General features: G+C 37.3%; 1 protein-coding gene across 1 annotated transcript in view; it reads left to right on the top strand.

Moving 5' to 3' along the window:
• Positions 1-15,519, top strand: part of GRM5 (glutamate receptor, metabotropic 5) — a 255,586-nt gene that overhangs the window by 232,432 nt on the left and 7,635 nt on the right. Inside the window, exons 9-10 of the mRNA XM_009075716.1 lie at positions 13,022-13,120; positions 14,597-14,758. Of these exons, the coding sequence (XP_009073964.1) occupies positions 13,022-13,120; positions 14,597-14,758 (261 nt within the window). The remainder of the gene's footprint in view (positions 1-13,021; positions 13,121-14,596; positions 14,759-15,519) is intronic.

Below are 15,519 nucleotides of genomic sequence, written 5' to 3'. Positions count from 1 at the left end.
TCCTTTATCAGCCTAAGTGATGGTTGACTGAAATATCCATTTCTGCAACATCTTTATGTATGAATGATCTGAGGTGTTCAAATTAGAAGCCCTATAACAACTTCTGGGCCAACTAAAAGAGGCATTCTTCATAATACTTCCTGAATAGGAGGGCATTCTTCCTTTTTGAGTTCATTATTATTTTCCCCTCACTTTTGCTGCAGAACTCATTTGCCATCTCACAACGTTTTTACTCAACAAGATGAAGTTATAAATGACAGGAAGATCTTGGGCTTGGGAAGGGGTTTTTTTTTCCATCCATTCAGGCCCAGTTTGGAAAGATATTGCTCTAAAATCTTTGTATGTTCTGAAATATAAGGAGTGTACCCTTAAATATTCTAAAAGACAAGATGCATTTTCTTCTTTTTGAGGACTCTGTTTCTATTTCTTTATATGCCTCAATGTGTAGATAATACCTGCAGAAGAGAGGTATTAGCAGAATGTAATAGATCATAATCAACAACTTCTTTTCAATAGCACTGTCTTGGGAACATCTTCAATCCTAGAGTATTGAGAGTGCCCAATATGTGTGTGTAGGAATGAAAACAGCAGCACAAAGCTGGTCTATTGACATCTTTGCCTAGATATGAAGAACTAGAACATTTCATAGGAAACTTGGAGAAAAACCTATGTCATCAGCAATGTAACATATAAAACTGCAACAAAGAAGACCCTCCTAATACATGTGCCTAAATCCTCAGCTGCTTAAACTGCAATGGTGCCAGTGAGTTTAGCAGTGCTCAGTTAGTGTGTGGCCTGAAAGGTCTAAGAATCCAAGAGCAGACTGATTCCATTCATCCTGGGAAATACACTCTAAACAATGCCAATTTGATTACATGAAAGAGAGTCCTAAAAGATGCTGAGTAAATTTGAAATGCTTTTCAGGACTTCATCTAGGTCTGATATATTCTCATACTCTCCAAGAAAGAACAGAAAAGCACTGTCAGCTTCAATTCTGTTTAGTGTAGAGAATGAGCAAACAGAGTTCCACCATTTTACTCAATATTCAAACATTTCTTTGAAAAAGTCTTGCGGCACAAAGCAATATGGTCCAAGGTATTATTCAGTACAATGCTCAAAAGCTTGTTTGGATAGTTATTCAAGTAAACACTGAAGTATTGAGAATCAAAGGAAATAGGCACTAGAGCTACATTGCATTATTTAAATAGCTCGGAGGGGTTTTATTTAAAAGAGGATGAGTCACTGTTGAATTTTAAAGAAACATGCTATTTAAGTCACCAGTGCATAGTGGGGCCCCTATCATTAGCATTTTGCTTCTTGACACTAATTTATGGCACAATGTAGTATCGCATCAAATCATTGTCAAACAGATAATGCCAACACACAATTCAGAGCTTTCACATCAGCTGCAAAATGACAGATAACAAGACTGCTTTTGCCTAAATAAAGCAATGCATCTGTTAGCGTCCTACATGACTTTTTGCATGGGGTGTTCTTCAATTAAGAGAACTCAGGCAAGCTGTAGTTATGTGTTGGAATGAATCTTCACAAACTGAAAAATGTAGGAAAGACTAAAACTATTCATTACTGAGTGAAATGCAAACCATTTCATGTAGGCTATTGTGATTCAGCAGTACTCACCAAAGTATATGCTGCCCTCATATAAAAGCAGGGCTAATAAACCTGACATTATCAGAAGTGACTCTACAAAGAAGAATACTAAACACTATGCAGCTGGAGCCAAAGCCATACAACCTGTGCAGATAGGCATCTGGACCTTCTGCTTCCAGTTACCTACGAGTTCACTTCATAGCGATTAAGGAGTCCATAAATAAATTGAGTAAATCTTAACTTGAGGTTCCAGGAATTATTATCACATATGTTACAGGGCTAATTAATCTTGTCTTAATTCTCAAAAAACACTATCCCAGACCAGATAAGGACTGTATATTTGTGCTATAAGAGCTGCAACTATCTTATTTCTAGTCAGGACTGCACATCAAAAGGTCCCAATCATGTTACCTTGACCTAGGGAGTAGAGTATACATTCCAAAGTTTCTCTTAGCTTTCTAATATCTTAGCCCTGGATTTCACACAGTAATTTAACCACTTTTGGAACATATCTTTAAATGGCCCAAACCACAGATGCTCCCTTTTCCAAGCTTACATATACTGACCCTTTAAACACACACATCTCCCTAAAACTACCTGCAGAAAAGCAAGATTTCTTTCCTTTAAGTGAATAAACCTTTATGAGTGACAACATAGTGTTAAAACCAGCCCTAAATACTGTCACTTCCACACAGATGTGCTATTCAAGTCTTTCAAATCTTACCAATCTTTTCTCTCTGGCCTTTAAATTCTTCCAAAACTTCACAGTGCAGACAATGCTCCATCTCTCCAATTCTCCCACTGTTGGTTATAGATGACCCACTGGTTCCTGCCCTTAGCTGCTTCTTTTGGAGGTCCTCAAACCACCTTCAAGGTTCCTTGGTTGCTTCAGCAGCAAACTTCTTCACTGTTTCAGCCTGTAAAATATTACGGGAAAATCAAGAAGAACCTGGCATCTTCTATAGATCAAGCTGTGACAAAAACAGCAGAGCTGTGCAGGTTGTGAGGTGGGAATCTCTGAAATAAGAGTGAGATCAAAAAATACCACTGCAATCCCAAGGTAAGGCTCTCTGCTTGTCAATTGGAGGCCTAGTTCATATGCATTCCCTTTTACTTATATTTGCAGTAATGGTGAAAGGCAGAAGAAAGTAATTAGGCAGCTAAAGTGTTTTTTAACTGCCAGTTGGCCATTCTCCCTGTGATGATGTAGGACTCACTTAGGTTTCTTCTGCCATATTCTCAAAAGGCAGAAGTTGCTTTATGCCCCGTACAAGCCCAAAGTACTCCCCAGAAACAAAATAAAATAATTATCCACTCTAAATGAGTTAGGATTGCTGAAAGTAACTAAACCAAAAATCTGAGCAGTACTTTCAATCTGTAACCCAGGCAGGTAGTTACAATCACTCCAAAGGAAAGAATCAACCCCAGCAAAGTCAGATGTTAGGTAGATTCAGGACACATTGTATGTCTACAGTATGCACATAATTCCTCCATACATTTGTGAACAGCACAATACCAGACAACAGAAAAAATGTGCACTTTAATTTTTGCACCTTATCATAGATGCTTATCCACAGCAACTCACAAATCTCATTGAGATTAAAGCCTAGTGTGTCAGCAATACTTAGTTCCACCTGGATTTACTATGTAATGCAGTATTTCCTAAATAATGAAACATAAGTTGTTGCTGTCAAACAAAATGAATTCCTAACTTGTTTTTGATGGTAGTCTCTTGTCCTCTTAAGAAGCTTGCCTAGCACTGTGTGATTGCAGAACCAGGCATTGCTCTGTATACATCTGCAGAAGGGATAGGACTGACAGCTTTCATCCAAGACTGGGGATCCCTTATTCTACTGAGCTAACACTCACCCTCGGGGGAGCCACAGAATTTTTACTATATAAATCACTATTGCTTTGTTTTATCTTACTCATCTTAGACAAAGATTATCACACGTTCGCCTAAGAATCAGGTTTCTCCCTCTCAAGTGCTACACTGGCACATCAAAAAAAGCAGTCAGGTGTCTAGAACTACATGCTGTTAAATGCCATTCCTTGTCTTCTATGAGGTAAACATGATAAGCAAGGTAAATTTTTTCCACTGCATTGGATTCAGCCCTGGACCACCAGTGACTGTAATTAGTGTTTACATCAGGCAGTCCCAAACTGTGCCATAATGAATTATTTTGGAAACAGGTGTCTACCATCACACTGCATGTTCTGTTTCTGCAAGGAACAGCTGTTTGCCCCCTAATCTGTTCTCTTGCTTTTTCCCCTCTTATGACTGACTATATCTGTTTCGTTACAATTCAAAAAGGAGCTAATAGCCACAAAATAAGAAAATATGCTTGCATCAGCCTAGAAGCTGTTATTCATGGTTTAAAAGTATTACAGTATAAGTATTATATCACGTATCAACATGCCACATGTCAGCACCAAAATCTTGAAATGAGCTTTTTCAGAAATCTGAATTGAAATTTCACAAAAAAATCCACCCTTTTTTCCTCAGAAAATTTTTCAAACATTCCTTCTAATGTTGAATATGATTGAAACCCATACAAAGTACTGAAAAAACCCCAAAGTGAATGAAAAATTCCACTTTAGAACTTGAGCAATCTTAGATGTGACTTCTTCAAGGTTTGATTACTGCTATGTTGTATTATTAGGAAAGTCCTGGGAAAACACTGATTTTCCAGACAGGTTAGAATCCCCATGAGAGTAAACCTCTGCCACTGTCACACACACCATGCCAGGGTGCCCCAAGATGCAGCCCATGCGATTCCCATTGTCCAGATATCAAATTTTCACTGGTTGAAACACACATGCATGAATAAGAAGATAGATTTGAAGTCATGGCCATCAAGCTGCCATCAAATGTTTTTAGCGTATGTGTGCCTTACCAGCATGAGGATTTCAGATGGAAATGGGAGACATGCAAATTCTCTACACTTCAGCAAGATAAGTCGCTGGGAGATGAAATAGAACTGTCATTTGACATGGAGCTTTTAGTCCTGTAAAGAAGAGGCAGTACAAGAAAAACTGGCGGAGTTTTGTGGAAACTTGAAGTTGGTTCATATTCCTTGTGTGTATGCCCATTGAGAAATATACCAATTGTGGGTTTCTGCCACGGCATATTCTATTGGAACACATTTCTTATAGTAGAAGTGCCAATTTTGTCTTCATTTATATGCAGCTTGAACAATGTCTCTGCCACACTTTAAATGATAATAAAAGAACACTACACTTACCTTCGAAATAATTTGTAAAAAGTTTTACTTGCCAGACTTTGTCAGGGTATGGGTTATAGGTTCATACTCACAATTTTCATAACCTGTGTTGTATAAAATAAACACTGATTGGAAAAAATGGAGAGTTATTTTCTAGGCTGGTATAAAGTAAAATGATTTTTAGTGCCAGGCAATAGCAGAGAAGAGGTTCCAGCCTGCCTGTCTTATATTTCACAAGTACCCCATTTATCAGGCTATTAGAATTACTTTACACTAAAAGACCTTTGCAATTATGGTTTTATTCCACTGGGGAAGGGGGAAAGAGACGGGGGGCTTTATTTGAAATCTTGAAGACTTATAGAATGCAAAAAAATAATATACTTGTGATTTTTAGTGTTTTTAATGAACTCATCTGTGTATGGAGAACTAATAGGGAGATTATCAAAGAATGTGAACTGGGACAACTACTAATGCTTAGTAAGTTACATTCTAGAAATGACCAGCACTATGTTTGAACTGTAGCAGTGACCAGCTTTTAGCCATTGCTCACCTCAGGGCAATAAATCCCTGTGGAAACTGAAAAGTGAAAGTGCTGTACAAAACAGGAACACAGATTACTGGAAGGCAAAAGATGTCATTGAAAAATCACCACGCACCAAAACAAAAGTTAATTTCTATAAATCGTGTTTGATGAGACCATTGGCTACAAATTGCACAAAAATGCTCAGATGGCTCTGTATTACGAGACGATGGGGGAAAAAAAGCAAGGGGTAAGCTTCTTAGAATCAAAGAATCATCAAGGTTGGATGAGACCTCTACAATCACCAAGTCCAACCATTAGTCTGCCACTCAGCTGTAAACCCTAAATTCTAAAACATATCCTTTAGCATCAGATCCAAATGCCTACTAAACACCTCCAGGGATGGTGACTCCACCACTTCCCTGGGCAATTTATTCCAGGGCCTGACCACCCAAACAGTGAAAAAAAATTTCCTAACATCAAATCTGAATCTCTTCTGTTTCAGCTTATGACCATTCTCTCTAGTCTTCTCACTGCAGGAATGGCAGAAGAGACCATCTCCCACCTCTCTCCAACCCCCTTTCAGGTACTTGTAGAGAGTGATGAGGTCATCACTGAGCTGCCTCTTCTCAAGGCTAAACAACCCCAATTCCCTCAGCCATTCCTTATGCCACATGTTTTCTAGGCCTTTTATGAGCCTCGTTGCCCTTTGCTAAACTCACTCCAGTGCCTCAATGTCCTTTCTAAACTGAGGGGCCGAAAACTGAACACAGTACTCAAGATGTGGCCTCACCAATGCCGAGTACAGAGGGATAATCACTTCCCTAGTCCTGCTGGCCACACTATTTTTACATGACTTCATGTCATTCAAGCAGATAACAATTTACACGAGGTGAAAGTTTGGCTCAATGGGTACTGTTCTTATTTAAAAAACAAATATCTAGGCATAGTGATACAACAAAATGTTATTTGTTTGCTTTATAGTCTTCCTAGAAAAGAATTTTGATGCATGCAGGATAAAAAAGTTTGAATCTTCAGAGAAAGACATTATCCTTTTGATGGATTAGTCTGCATTTATTAATGAATCCATTCCCAAATGGATCATTTGGAGCTATTTAATCAAATATCCTGAAAAAAAATTAGATTGAGAGATTACTGAATGGTTTGAGTTCTATACTTTTCCCTAAATAATTTAGTCTTGGTGTGTTTTTGGACAAGCTTGATACTGTGATTAATTAAACTTCAAACATTGTGAAATGATTGAAGAATATTTTATGACATTCAGTGAAAGGTATTACTGAAAGATTTTGATAAATTGCTGCTAAAGCCTGCCATCTGTATAATGAATTTATATTCTTGAATGCCCAGATTACAATGATTTTTAATTTGTGTATGGTGCTAGTGTTGTTGTTTTGAATTTTCCTCCCAACATAAATTTAATTAAAATACTGATTAATTGATTGATTGATTGATTGATTGATTGAATGATTGACATAAAATGTTTGGCTGTATTAACTGAGCATGTGTATTCGAGCCTAATTTCTGGAATTATTTTTAAGACAACATCACCGTCATTTTGAACCAAATATCATAGCTGAACTGTGCAAATTAAATGACTTTGTGAACAGTTCCCTGCCTACCATTACCCAAATATGTTCTAGATTGCAAAACACAGTTTTGCTAGTGTGCTACAAAAAAAGAAAAGGAAGGAACAATGAATATGGATCCCAAGAGTTTTATATTTATCTAGGAGATGAAAGAATTTCTACTTTTTAACATCAGTGTCTATCCCTTTTACATTTTTTCATCTTCAAGCCTGTCACTCAAAATTCTGATGACAAATAAATACCACCTATACTATATCAACATTGTCCTTATCACACATACTGAATAGCACCCTGACAGTCCACACAGACGGTCTCATGTCCATTAGCATGCATGATGTAGATCCTGTCTACCAGGTTTGTCTACAAAAGGAATTTCTGGTTCTTTCCATAGCAAACTTTGTTAGGAACTGGCATTGTAATTAAAGCATTAATTAATTTGATAAAGAGAAGGCTGGGACATACACCCTCTTTCCAAGGTCCACCAATACACAAGCCAGTCTGCCACTATGGAAACACCTGTATGAATTATAATGAATGGTATTTGTACTTGTATCCTGAATGTCGATGTGGACTGGTAGAAAGCTGGAATTTCATCTGACTGAGAGCAGCATTTGATTACAGATACTTTTTCTTAACTGTGACTGAAATTTAAAGTAGATGTCTGTTAAAATATATAAACACAAGGCTCTTTTGATCTGCTGTAATTTTAATTATAGCATTATATATTGAATTTTTGTAAAAAGAAGACCTACTGTACAAAAATCCTGTACAATGGTTTGTCCAATATTACAGAAAACCCTTTCTGGAACAAGGGAAATAAACAGACTAGTAATATTTTGCTATCAGTCTAATCTTCCCTTGAGCCACTATAATGCTTTGTATATCATTCCATCAAAAATGTCATTTTAATTCATCAGCTGCAATTTCACATGATTTCTTAATTAGAATAAGCTTTAAAAGAAGCAAAAGATTATGTTGCACTTGAAAAATAAATTGTGAGTTTGGCTGAAAAGAAACTTTGCTTGCTGAAATTGTGCTATTTAGCAAGAGATTTTTTTTTTTTATCTTGATTTCTTTTTTAAAGGAACAAAAAGTGGCATGGTTAATAATATTTATTTTAGCCATTATATAAATGGGGAAATGTCACATAATAAACTGAGACCATTTAAAAAATATTCAGTGCAATGTGATGCAATGTCATAGAATCATAGAATCGACTGGGTTGGAAAAGACCTCCAAGATCATCAAGTCCAACTCTACTGTGGTTACTAGGCCATGGCACTAAGTGCCACATCCAGTCGCATCTTAAAAGCCTCCAGGGACAATGAATACACCACCTCATTGGGCAGCCCATTCCAATGCCAAAATGCCAAGATCTTGCCAATGTCAAGATACAATGACCCATTTCACAGAAGTGATTTTCAAAAATAAGTATGTTTGTAGTTCAAAGCAGCTCTTACACTAACAACCCTAAATATTTTTCATATTTCGTTCTTTAGGATTTATGTAGAAGTGTTTATACACATATTGTCTTACCTAATCTAAAGACCACCTTTAACTCTGTTGCTATGAAAAGCAAGTTCTTCATCATTTCTTAATATCAAGACCAAGGAATATTGCAGGTGAAAAATACTGCTTGTATGTATGATCTGATAATTAAAATATATAACTAGGTCTGGAAAGGTGAATGGCTTTGTAGCAATCAGCAATCTGTCCATTCCAGGAAAAAGTACATGGAAAAGACTGTAAAAATTGATGGCAAGCAAAAAGACAGCATTTCATCAATACACTGTAAAGCTTTCTGAATCCTCTTTCCTCTCCTTCATTAATTTAATCTTTCAGGGATTAGAATGTCTTGTTTCAAGTTTATTCCAAAACAGCCAAATGAGAGGTTTGGCACTGTAATAATAGATATTACCTGCCTTGATTATTATTTACTTGGGGGGGAAAGTGTGATTCAGAAAAAGTTTTAGACCCATGATTCCATTTTCAATATCTCAGACCAAAACCTGGAATCCCTTTAATTAAGAAGGATCTTAGGAATTAGTCGCTGAAATACTGAATGTGAGCACCATGATTAGCTATTGCCTACAGTGAGACTGGGCTGTACAACTTCCCTCTTCTTAAGTGTTTCTGTGGAAAGATAACTTTTTTCCACCCTTGCAAGGTACAGTTTCATCAGGACATTATGTCTGTGTTGATTAGAGCAACTCTGTTCCTCTAGGGTTAACAGTGCCAAGCATACATTTAGTGCTCAAAAATTAATGACATTTTGCATGGCAGTGTGAGATTGCATCTGAAATAGGGATTGATGGCAGCTCTCCATCTCCAACTTAACAAATTACCATTGTTTTGCATTGCATTTAAAAAACCCGAAAAGATACCCTGAGATATCTTTAGTTAGCTGAACTTTTTACTGAAAAAGTAAGAAAAAAAATCTTATATCTAAGAATAGAAACCAATTTCTAATTGCTGGGATTTTTTTTCCCACAGGACAGGTTGTCTGAAACAACTACTTTTTGCTTTTGCAAGCTCTTCTCTTTTGGGTAGTCTCTTAACCTGTGTAATGCGAACGTTTTAACAGAATTGGTGCAGTACTACCCACATTCTACGCATGGACTATTTTTTCAGGGATTTGATAGTCTTTGACCAAACTATTCATAAATGTGGGCTATGGCACAGCTTCTAAGTCTGGCCTGCCAACATCCTCCAGATAGGGGATGTACAACCATATGGAATGACTACTGGTCAAAGCATCCAAGGCCCTCTGCATGGAAACCAGGGGAGCAGAGGCAGGAGGGGCCATAAGCACAACTGGGTCTCGCCCTAATGTGAAGGCAGGACCACCAGAATACCAGTGCCTGGACCTAATGTTTAGGCATAGTCTAATAGAGCCCATATATGAAAAAAAAAACCCCAAAACCAAACCAAACCAAACAAACAAACAAACAAAAAGTACATATCTACACCTATACATAAAATCTGGTTTCTACACCATTTTAGTTAATCACTTTTGGTTTCATTCAGGATGATGATTTCCATATTCCCCCTTTGTTTTCCATAGCATACATTAATTTTGGTCTACAAGAGGAGTTTTGTTGGAAGGTGAAGAAAGCAAGGAAAGGTCTAGAAGTCCTGCAAACCTGAGCAGTCATAATGGTGTTTCCTGCCATATATCACATGTACATCGAGTTCACTAAAAGCCAAGGCAGTACAGACATGGTTTTTCAGCCCAGGATTAAGTTTCTTTATCTCTACTGATCCATTCTGGAGAGTACAGAGCACTTCTGTGTAAGGTACAGTGATGTAACAAAGTATCTCACAAACAGACAGGCTCCGCAGTGACTGAATTAGTGGGAATTACTTCCCAAATCTCCTGTCACTGAGAAACACTTAGGAAACATATTAGTATTTATCATTAAGCATTTTTCTTAAGACAATTCGCCCCTGTGCAAAAATAATGACACAGCCCACAATATCCAATGAAAAGACCCAAAAAGACCCCCTAAAAATGACCCAAAATATTTTAAATCCTTCAACAGAATTTAGAAGCTGCCTTTCTGCACAAAATCAAAGTCTTCTTTCTCTTTTCTAACCAAAATATAAATCTGGAATTGACAATGGGAAAATAAATCTGTTCTTGCAAATGCTGCTCACACTGTAGTGTTTTATGCCTCGTCCATACACCAGACAAAATACCCAATTAATTCTCACATTAGTAATTTTTATATAAACTGCAAAGACGTCTGAGAATTTTTCTTCTCAACAGACTGGATCTTTTAAAGCAATCCTTAGTTTTAACAACCTGGAAGGGGACACTTTTCTAATGCAAGACATTCTGAGGAAAAATAATTTTCTTTATCTGCTCTGAAAGCTGAAACCCCATTTTACACAGAACCCCTGGTGTGCCTTTCCAGAATGGTCATCCAAAGAATTTTGCAGCGTCCATTCAATGCATGTTCCACACTAGGAGGACTGATTAGGATCTGGCCACTGTTTTCATAATTACATGGATATTTAGCACTGAATGAATGGCACTGTAGCAGTTACTATGGCTCAAGACTTTGAGGCATTATGTGACAACATACTATTTCTGATGTTGCAATTTGCTCTTGAGTGGATGGAAAAACTTGAGAGATTCATAGCAGTCCCTTTGCTGACTTTCATGGCAGTGAAATTTATGCTAATGTAGGATGGACAGTTTGGGGAGTTTCTATATCTGGGTCACATCCATCTGAATCAGGGGTTCTTTGGCATGGAGTTACCAAGGACACTTATCTTTTGTTTCCTTCTGTTGGTTACTTTTTAGAGTTCAATTTATTGTGAGCATTTAGGTCCTCCAAATTCCTTCTCTTAATTTTGACTTTTTTCTCCTTCTGTCTTGCTAGGCAAAATATATCTTTTGTTTATTGGGTCTAAACATAACTGTGTTTCCTTCCTGCTCTTCCTAAACTTTACTTTCTTTAATGTCTAACACCTTCATCTCAACTTTATTTCCTTTTCTTTCCTGTGAAGTTTCTACACGTTCCTTTCTCTTTGCTCTTTTTCTCTGGCTGCCTCAATTGAGTCTGTATGATCCAATTTGACTTCCTTTGTAGTTTTCAGTGCATTTATCTACTCTCTAAGCCCATCCGCTTTTTCCTCTGCTCTAGGAATCAACTTGCATTTAATACATATGTGTCCTGTGAGAGCTTCATGCCTATCTGGGAGTGCTACATATACCACACCCTGGATTGCCTTAAAACCTTTGTAGCTAGTCTGCAAAATTCCAGTTGTTCCTCCTTTACGTAAGGTTATAACTTGTAAATGAAAGGACTTTGCACTGAGCACACCTCATTTTACTGTTTCCAGTTCATTCTCAGATTCACTAAGCTTCTTCCTCAGTTATTTATGCAATCTAGACTGCTTCTGAGGGCCTACTACATCTGCATCCAATGTTTAGTCTCACTTTCTGTGTACTCAGGTTTTCTCTTTTGCAGGGTAGCTCTCTTCAAGGTACTTTTGTTATCTAGATCAAGGTAATAAATGAGCAACAAATAAGTCATTTATTCTGTAATGTTAGCAGTGTAAAATGCACAAGCTTCCCCACAGAAGTGTCTTAAATCCCCACAATGCAGCTCATAGAATTTGGGAATGGGATATCACAAACTCTTTGAGAAGGCACCTGCCAGTATTTTGCCCAAATTTTCTTAAAGCACTTAAACAGGTATTTCAATTTCTAGCACAAGAATTTGTACAATTAGTGTGTAGTTCACTACTGGGAAGAGAGTCAGCATAAGACCTCTTCAACGCTCACATCCCAAGTAAGTGTTCAGTGAACAAACAATGATCAAGTCTTATCCTGGTATCCTATCCTGGGTTTAATCAGATCCTCAAGTATTAAACTGTTTATCCAAGTGAATTTTTCATCTAAGTGTGAGCTATGTTATTTAAAATACATGTAGTACTTCACTGGGCTCTAGGACTGGGGTTGATTTCACTTGAATTTATGTCTACATCCCAGTGAGCCATCTAACCTCGTTTATTGCTAATGGAGAGAGAAAGGCCCATTCACAGCAATAAACTGTGAGCCCACCCAAATTTTACCCAAGCAATCAGTTACACAGGTGCTTGCTTTGAAAAGTGAAACAAGTGAAATGCTACAGAGAAGTAGGATCAGGGAAGAAGATCAAGTTAGGATTGAGAATGTGGCCACCAGCTGATTTCTCACCGACCCTTAATTTAAGTGTTGCTTTCCTCAGACTGTTTAGCCATGTGTTTTGGTCTAACTCAAAAAAATATTGAAGACAAAAGGTTAGCATGTTATTTATTCTGTAGAATTTTTTGGTTCCTTCTTTGCAAATATATATAAAGAAAATGGTGAGCACCTATCCTTTGCTTTAGCACAGGTCTGGGATTCTATGCAGTCATTCCACTGCTCCCACAGCTGCTTTACACTATTCCCCAGCACTGTCACAGCAACATTCATGTGCATGGCCCTTTGCACAGCAGCTGTCACAGAAAGCTGAGCACACAATCACTTCTCTCTGTTTGCTCCTGTTGTTGTCGTGATTTATTAGGTACAAAGGCAGGAGACTGGCCCCCCCGCACAAGTCGGAAATAGAGTGTTTCACCCCAAAAGGGAGTATGGGGAATGGTGGGAGAGCTACAATGACCAGGTAAGCAAACAGCAAGTGGCCTTAGGGCAGTGTGATATGTCTTGTGAACAGGAGGAGCAGCCCTGGACAATGCCAGGCCAGATCCTCTGTCTGTAATTCCTGTGCATCCCATAAACTACGTTTAGAAAAGAAAAAGAAAAAAAGAAAACATGTTGCCACTGCTGATTTCTATGTTCCATGTGACCACCAAAAAAACCCTGCACCATGTTCATTCAAGTGATCTAAACCACATGTCCTGTGTGATGTTGTCGTAATATGGTGCTTTGGGGAGGAGAAACCTTACACCTGACTCATTAAGACAGTTGGGCAGATGAAGAGGCACAGCATTCAAACTTGGAGTAAGAGTAGTCCCACTACGTATTAGGGAGGGATTACATTAAGTTTACTCAAATGAACTTTAAGAAAGGGCAAAGAAAACCTGATTGATAAAAACATTTTCAATATGAAAATGTTGATTCTTCTCAATCAAAATATCTTGTAGGAACGTGCCAATTTTTATAGTGGCTTTAAGGAAAGGTTTCAAACTCATTTTAAATAGAATTTAGAATATCTTTTTCATCATTCTCTCCATTTTTTTTTTTTAATTTATATACTTTCTATTTTTTTACTGTTATATATTTCATGACATTAAACACCAACATTACAGTTTAAAGAATACTTTTTTTCAATGTTACTGGGATTAACTATTTCAATATGGCCATTTTGATGCCTTTCTATTGAAATATTTAATTGTGTGAAATACTTGGAGATTTCAGCTATTCATCTCATTTTGAGTCCAGTCAGATTTCCAAATGTTAAACTCTCCCATAAGACAGAAAATCTATTTCTCCAGTTATATTAATTCATAAATGAATAAGCTGCACATCATGTATGGTTATAATCTTTCATGAAACAATACTCCTAATAAGCATTTTATCACAATGCTACATTCCACCACAAGTTAGAACCATTTTACCATTTATTAAATGATCTACTCATTCCTTATCAACCCCCGTAATGTATTTATAACTGCAGCCTTACAGCACAGTATGACCAAATTATACCTTCACTTTTCAAAAGTGTTGTGTCACAGGTGAATTTTATCATTGCAGGAAGGTATTCAGTGAAACACTTGCAGAGTGTTATGTTCCCCTTGGGTACAGCATTCACTCATATACATAAGGCCATCAAGTCTAACACTGCATAGCACACACCTGGGGAATATTAATCAGTGTTGTACACAACATGCAATTTTTGTCAGCTCAAATTGTTTCTTGTCCGTGTGTTATCTGGATTTTTTTTCTTACGTTGCATTGCCTTCAGTGATATTTAGTCTTTATTTAAAAGCTATCTGCAATCACTATAAAACAGAATTTTGAAGACCGGAAAAGTATATGTAAATGTCAAACAACTGTATTTTGTTGTACAGTATTCAGCTCTGTTTTGCCTGGCCATATATATACACACTTGAAAAACTTCTTTTTTGTATCTTCACAGTGAAGAATCTGTTTGCATTCCAGACTGTAATCGATCTGAGTCAAGTAGAGAGGAGAAAAAGGTTCCTGTTAAAGAGGATGCCCTAACAGTCAAAAAGACTGGAAACTGTGTCAGTCTAATAGTTCCACAGCAAGACTGCCAGCTGCAAGACCTACTCAAACAGTTAAGAACACCTGCTGTTTAACAGAGAGTGCAATTGCATTTGATGGCTGCGTTTTGTTGTCTCCAGCCACAGTGTCCTGGCCAGTGGTCCTTGTCAAATTTTGTGAGCTCAGTAGAGTTGCCACTGAATAAACTGGGGATGTCCCAGAGAGAATGCAGATATTTCAGATCACAAAGTAGGTGCCATTCTCTTGTCTCAGTAGGTATCAGACCAGTGCTAGAAGTCACTGAGATGAAGAGCAGATGGAAAATGATAGATGCAGGGGTCTTACCATTTCTGAATGAAAAAAACTCATCATCTTACAGGACAAAGAGATCCCATGATACTGACCACTTACATTCTTGCAGTCTAAAAAATATCGTGCAATTCTTACTGGGCAGTATTGTTCAGCTCATGTCCTCAAATTCCTCATGCAAAATTATTTTTATGTATCCCTAATGTGGATATTTTCACATCAGGACCTAACCATCTCTTTATTTTAGTCTTGCAAGTGGTTTGGGATTTTTCAAGATAAAAAGTGACATAAAAATAGAAGTAGTGAGTACATTATGTGATGTCTTTTAAAACTATTTCTAATTAAGGGAAGTTGTGACATCCTGCATCTCCTGTGAGCATCATTTGCATATATATGATAAAATCAGTTATGGAATGGGATGTTTTATGAAACTTTCACAAAGTAGGCATCACAGCATCATTTCTTTTGCATTTCTTGCATCATGATTGCATTTCTGATTTGACTAAATGCAACAAGTAAGAAGCT

Source organism: Acanthisitta chloris, unplaced genomic scaffold, assembly GCF_000695815.1.
Source record: "Acanthisitta chloris isolate BGI_N310 unplaced genomic scaffold, ASM69581v1 scaffold355, whole genome shotgun sequence".
Taxonomy (NCBI): domain Eukaryota; kingdom Metazoa; phylum Chordata; class Aves; order Passeriformes; family Acanthisittidae; genus Acanthisitta; species Acanthisitta chloris.
This window is presented reverse-complemented; position numbering and strand designations above follow the sequence as displayed.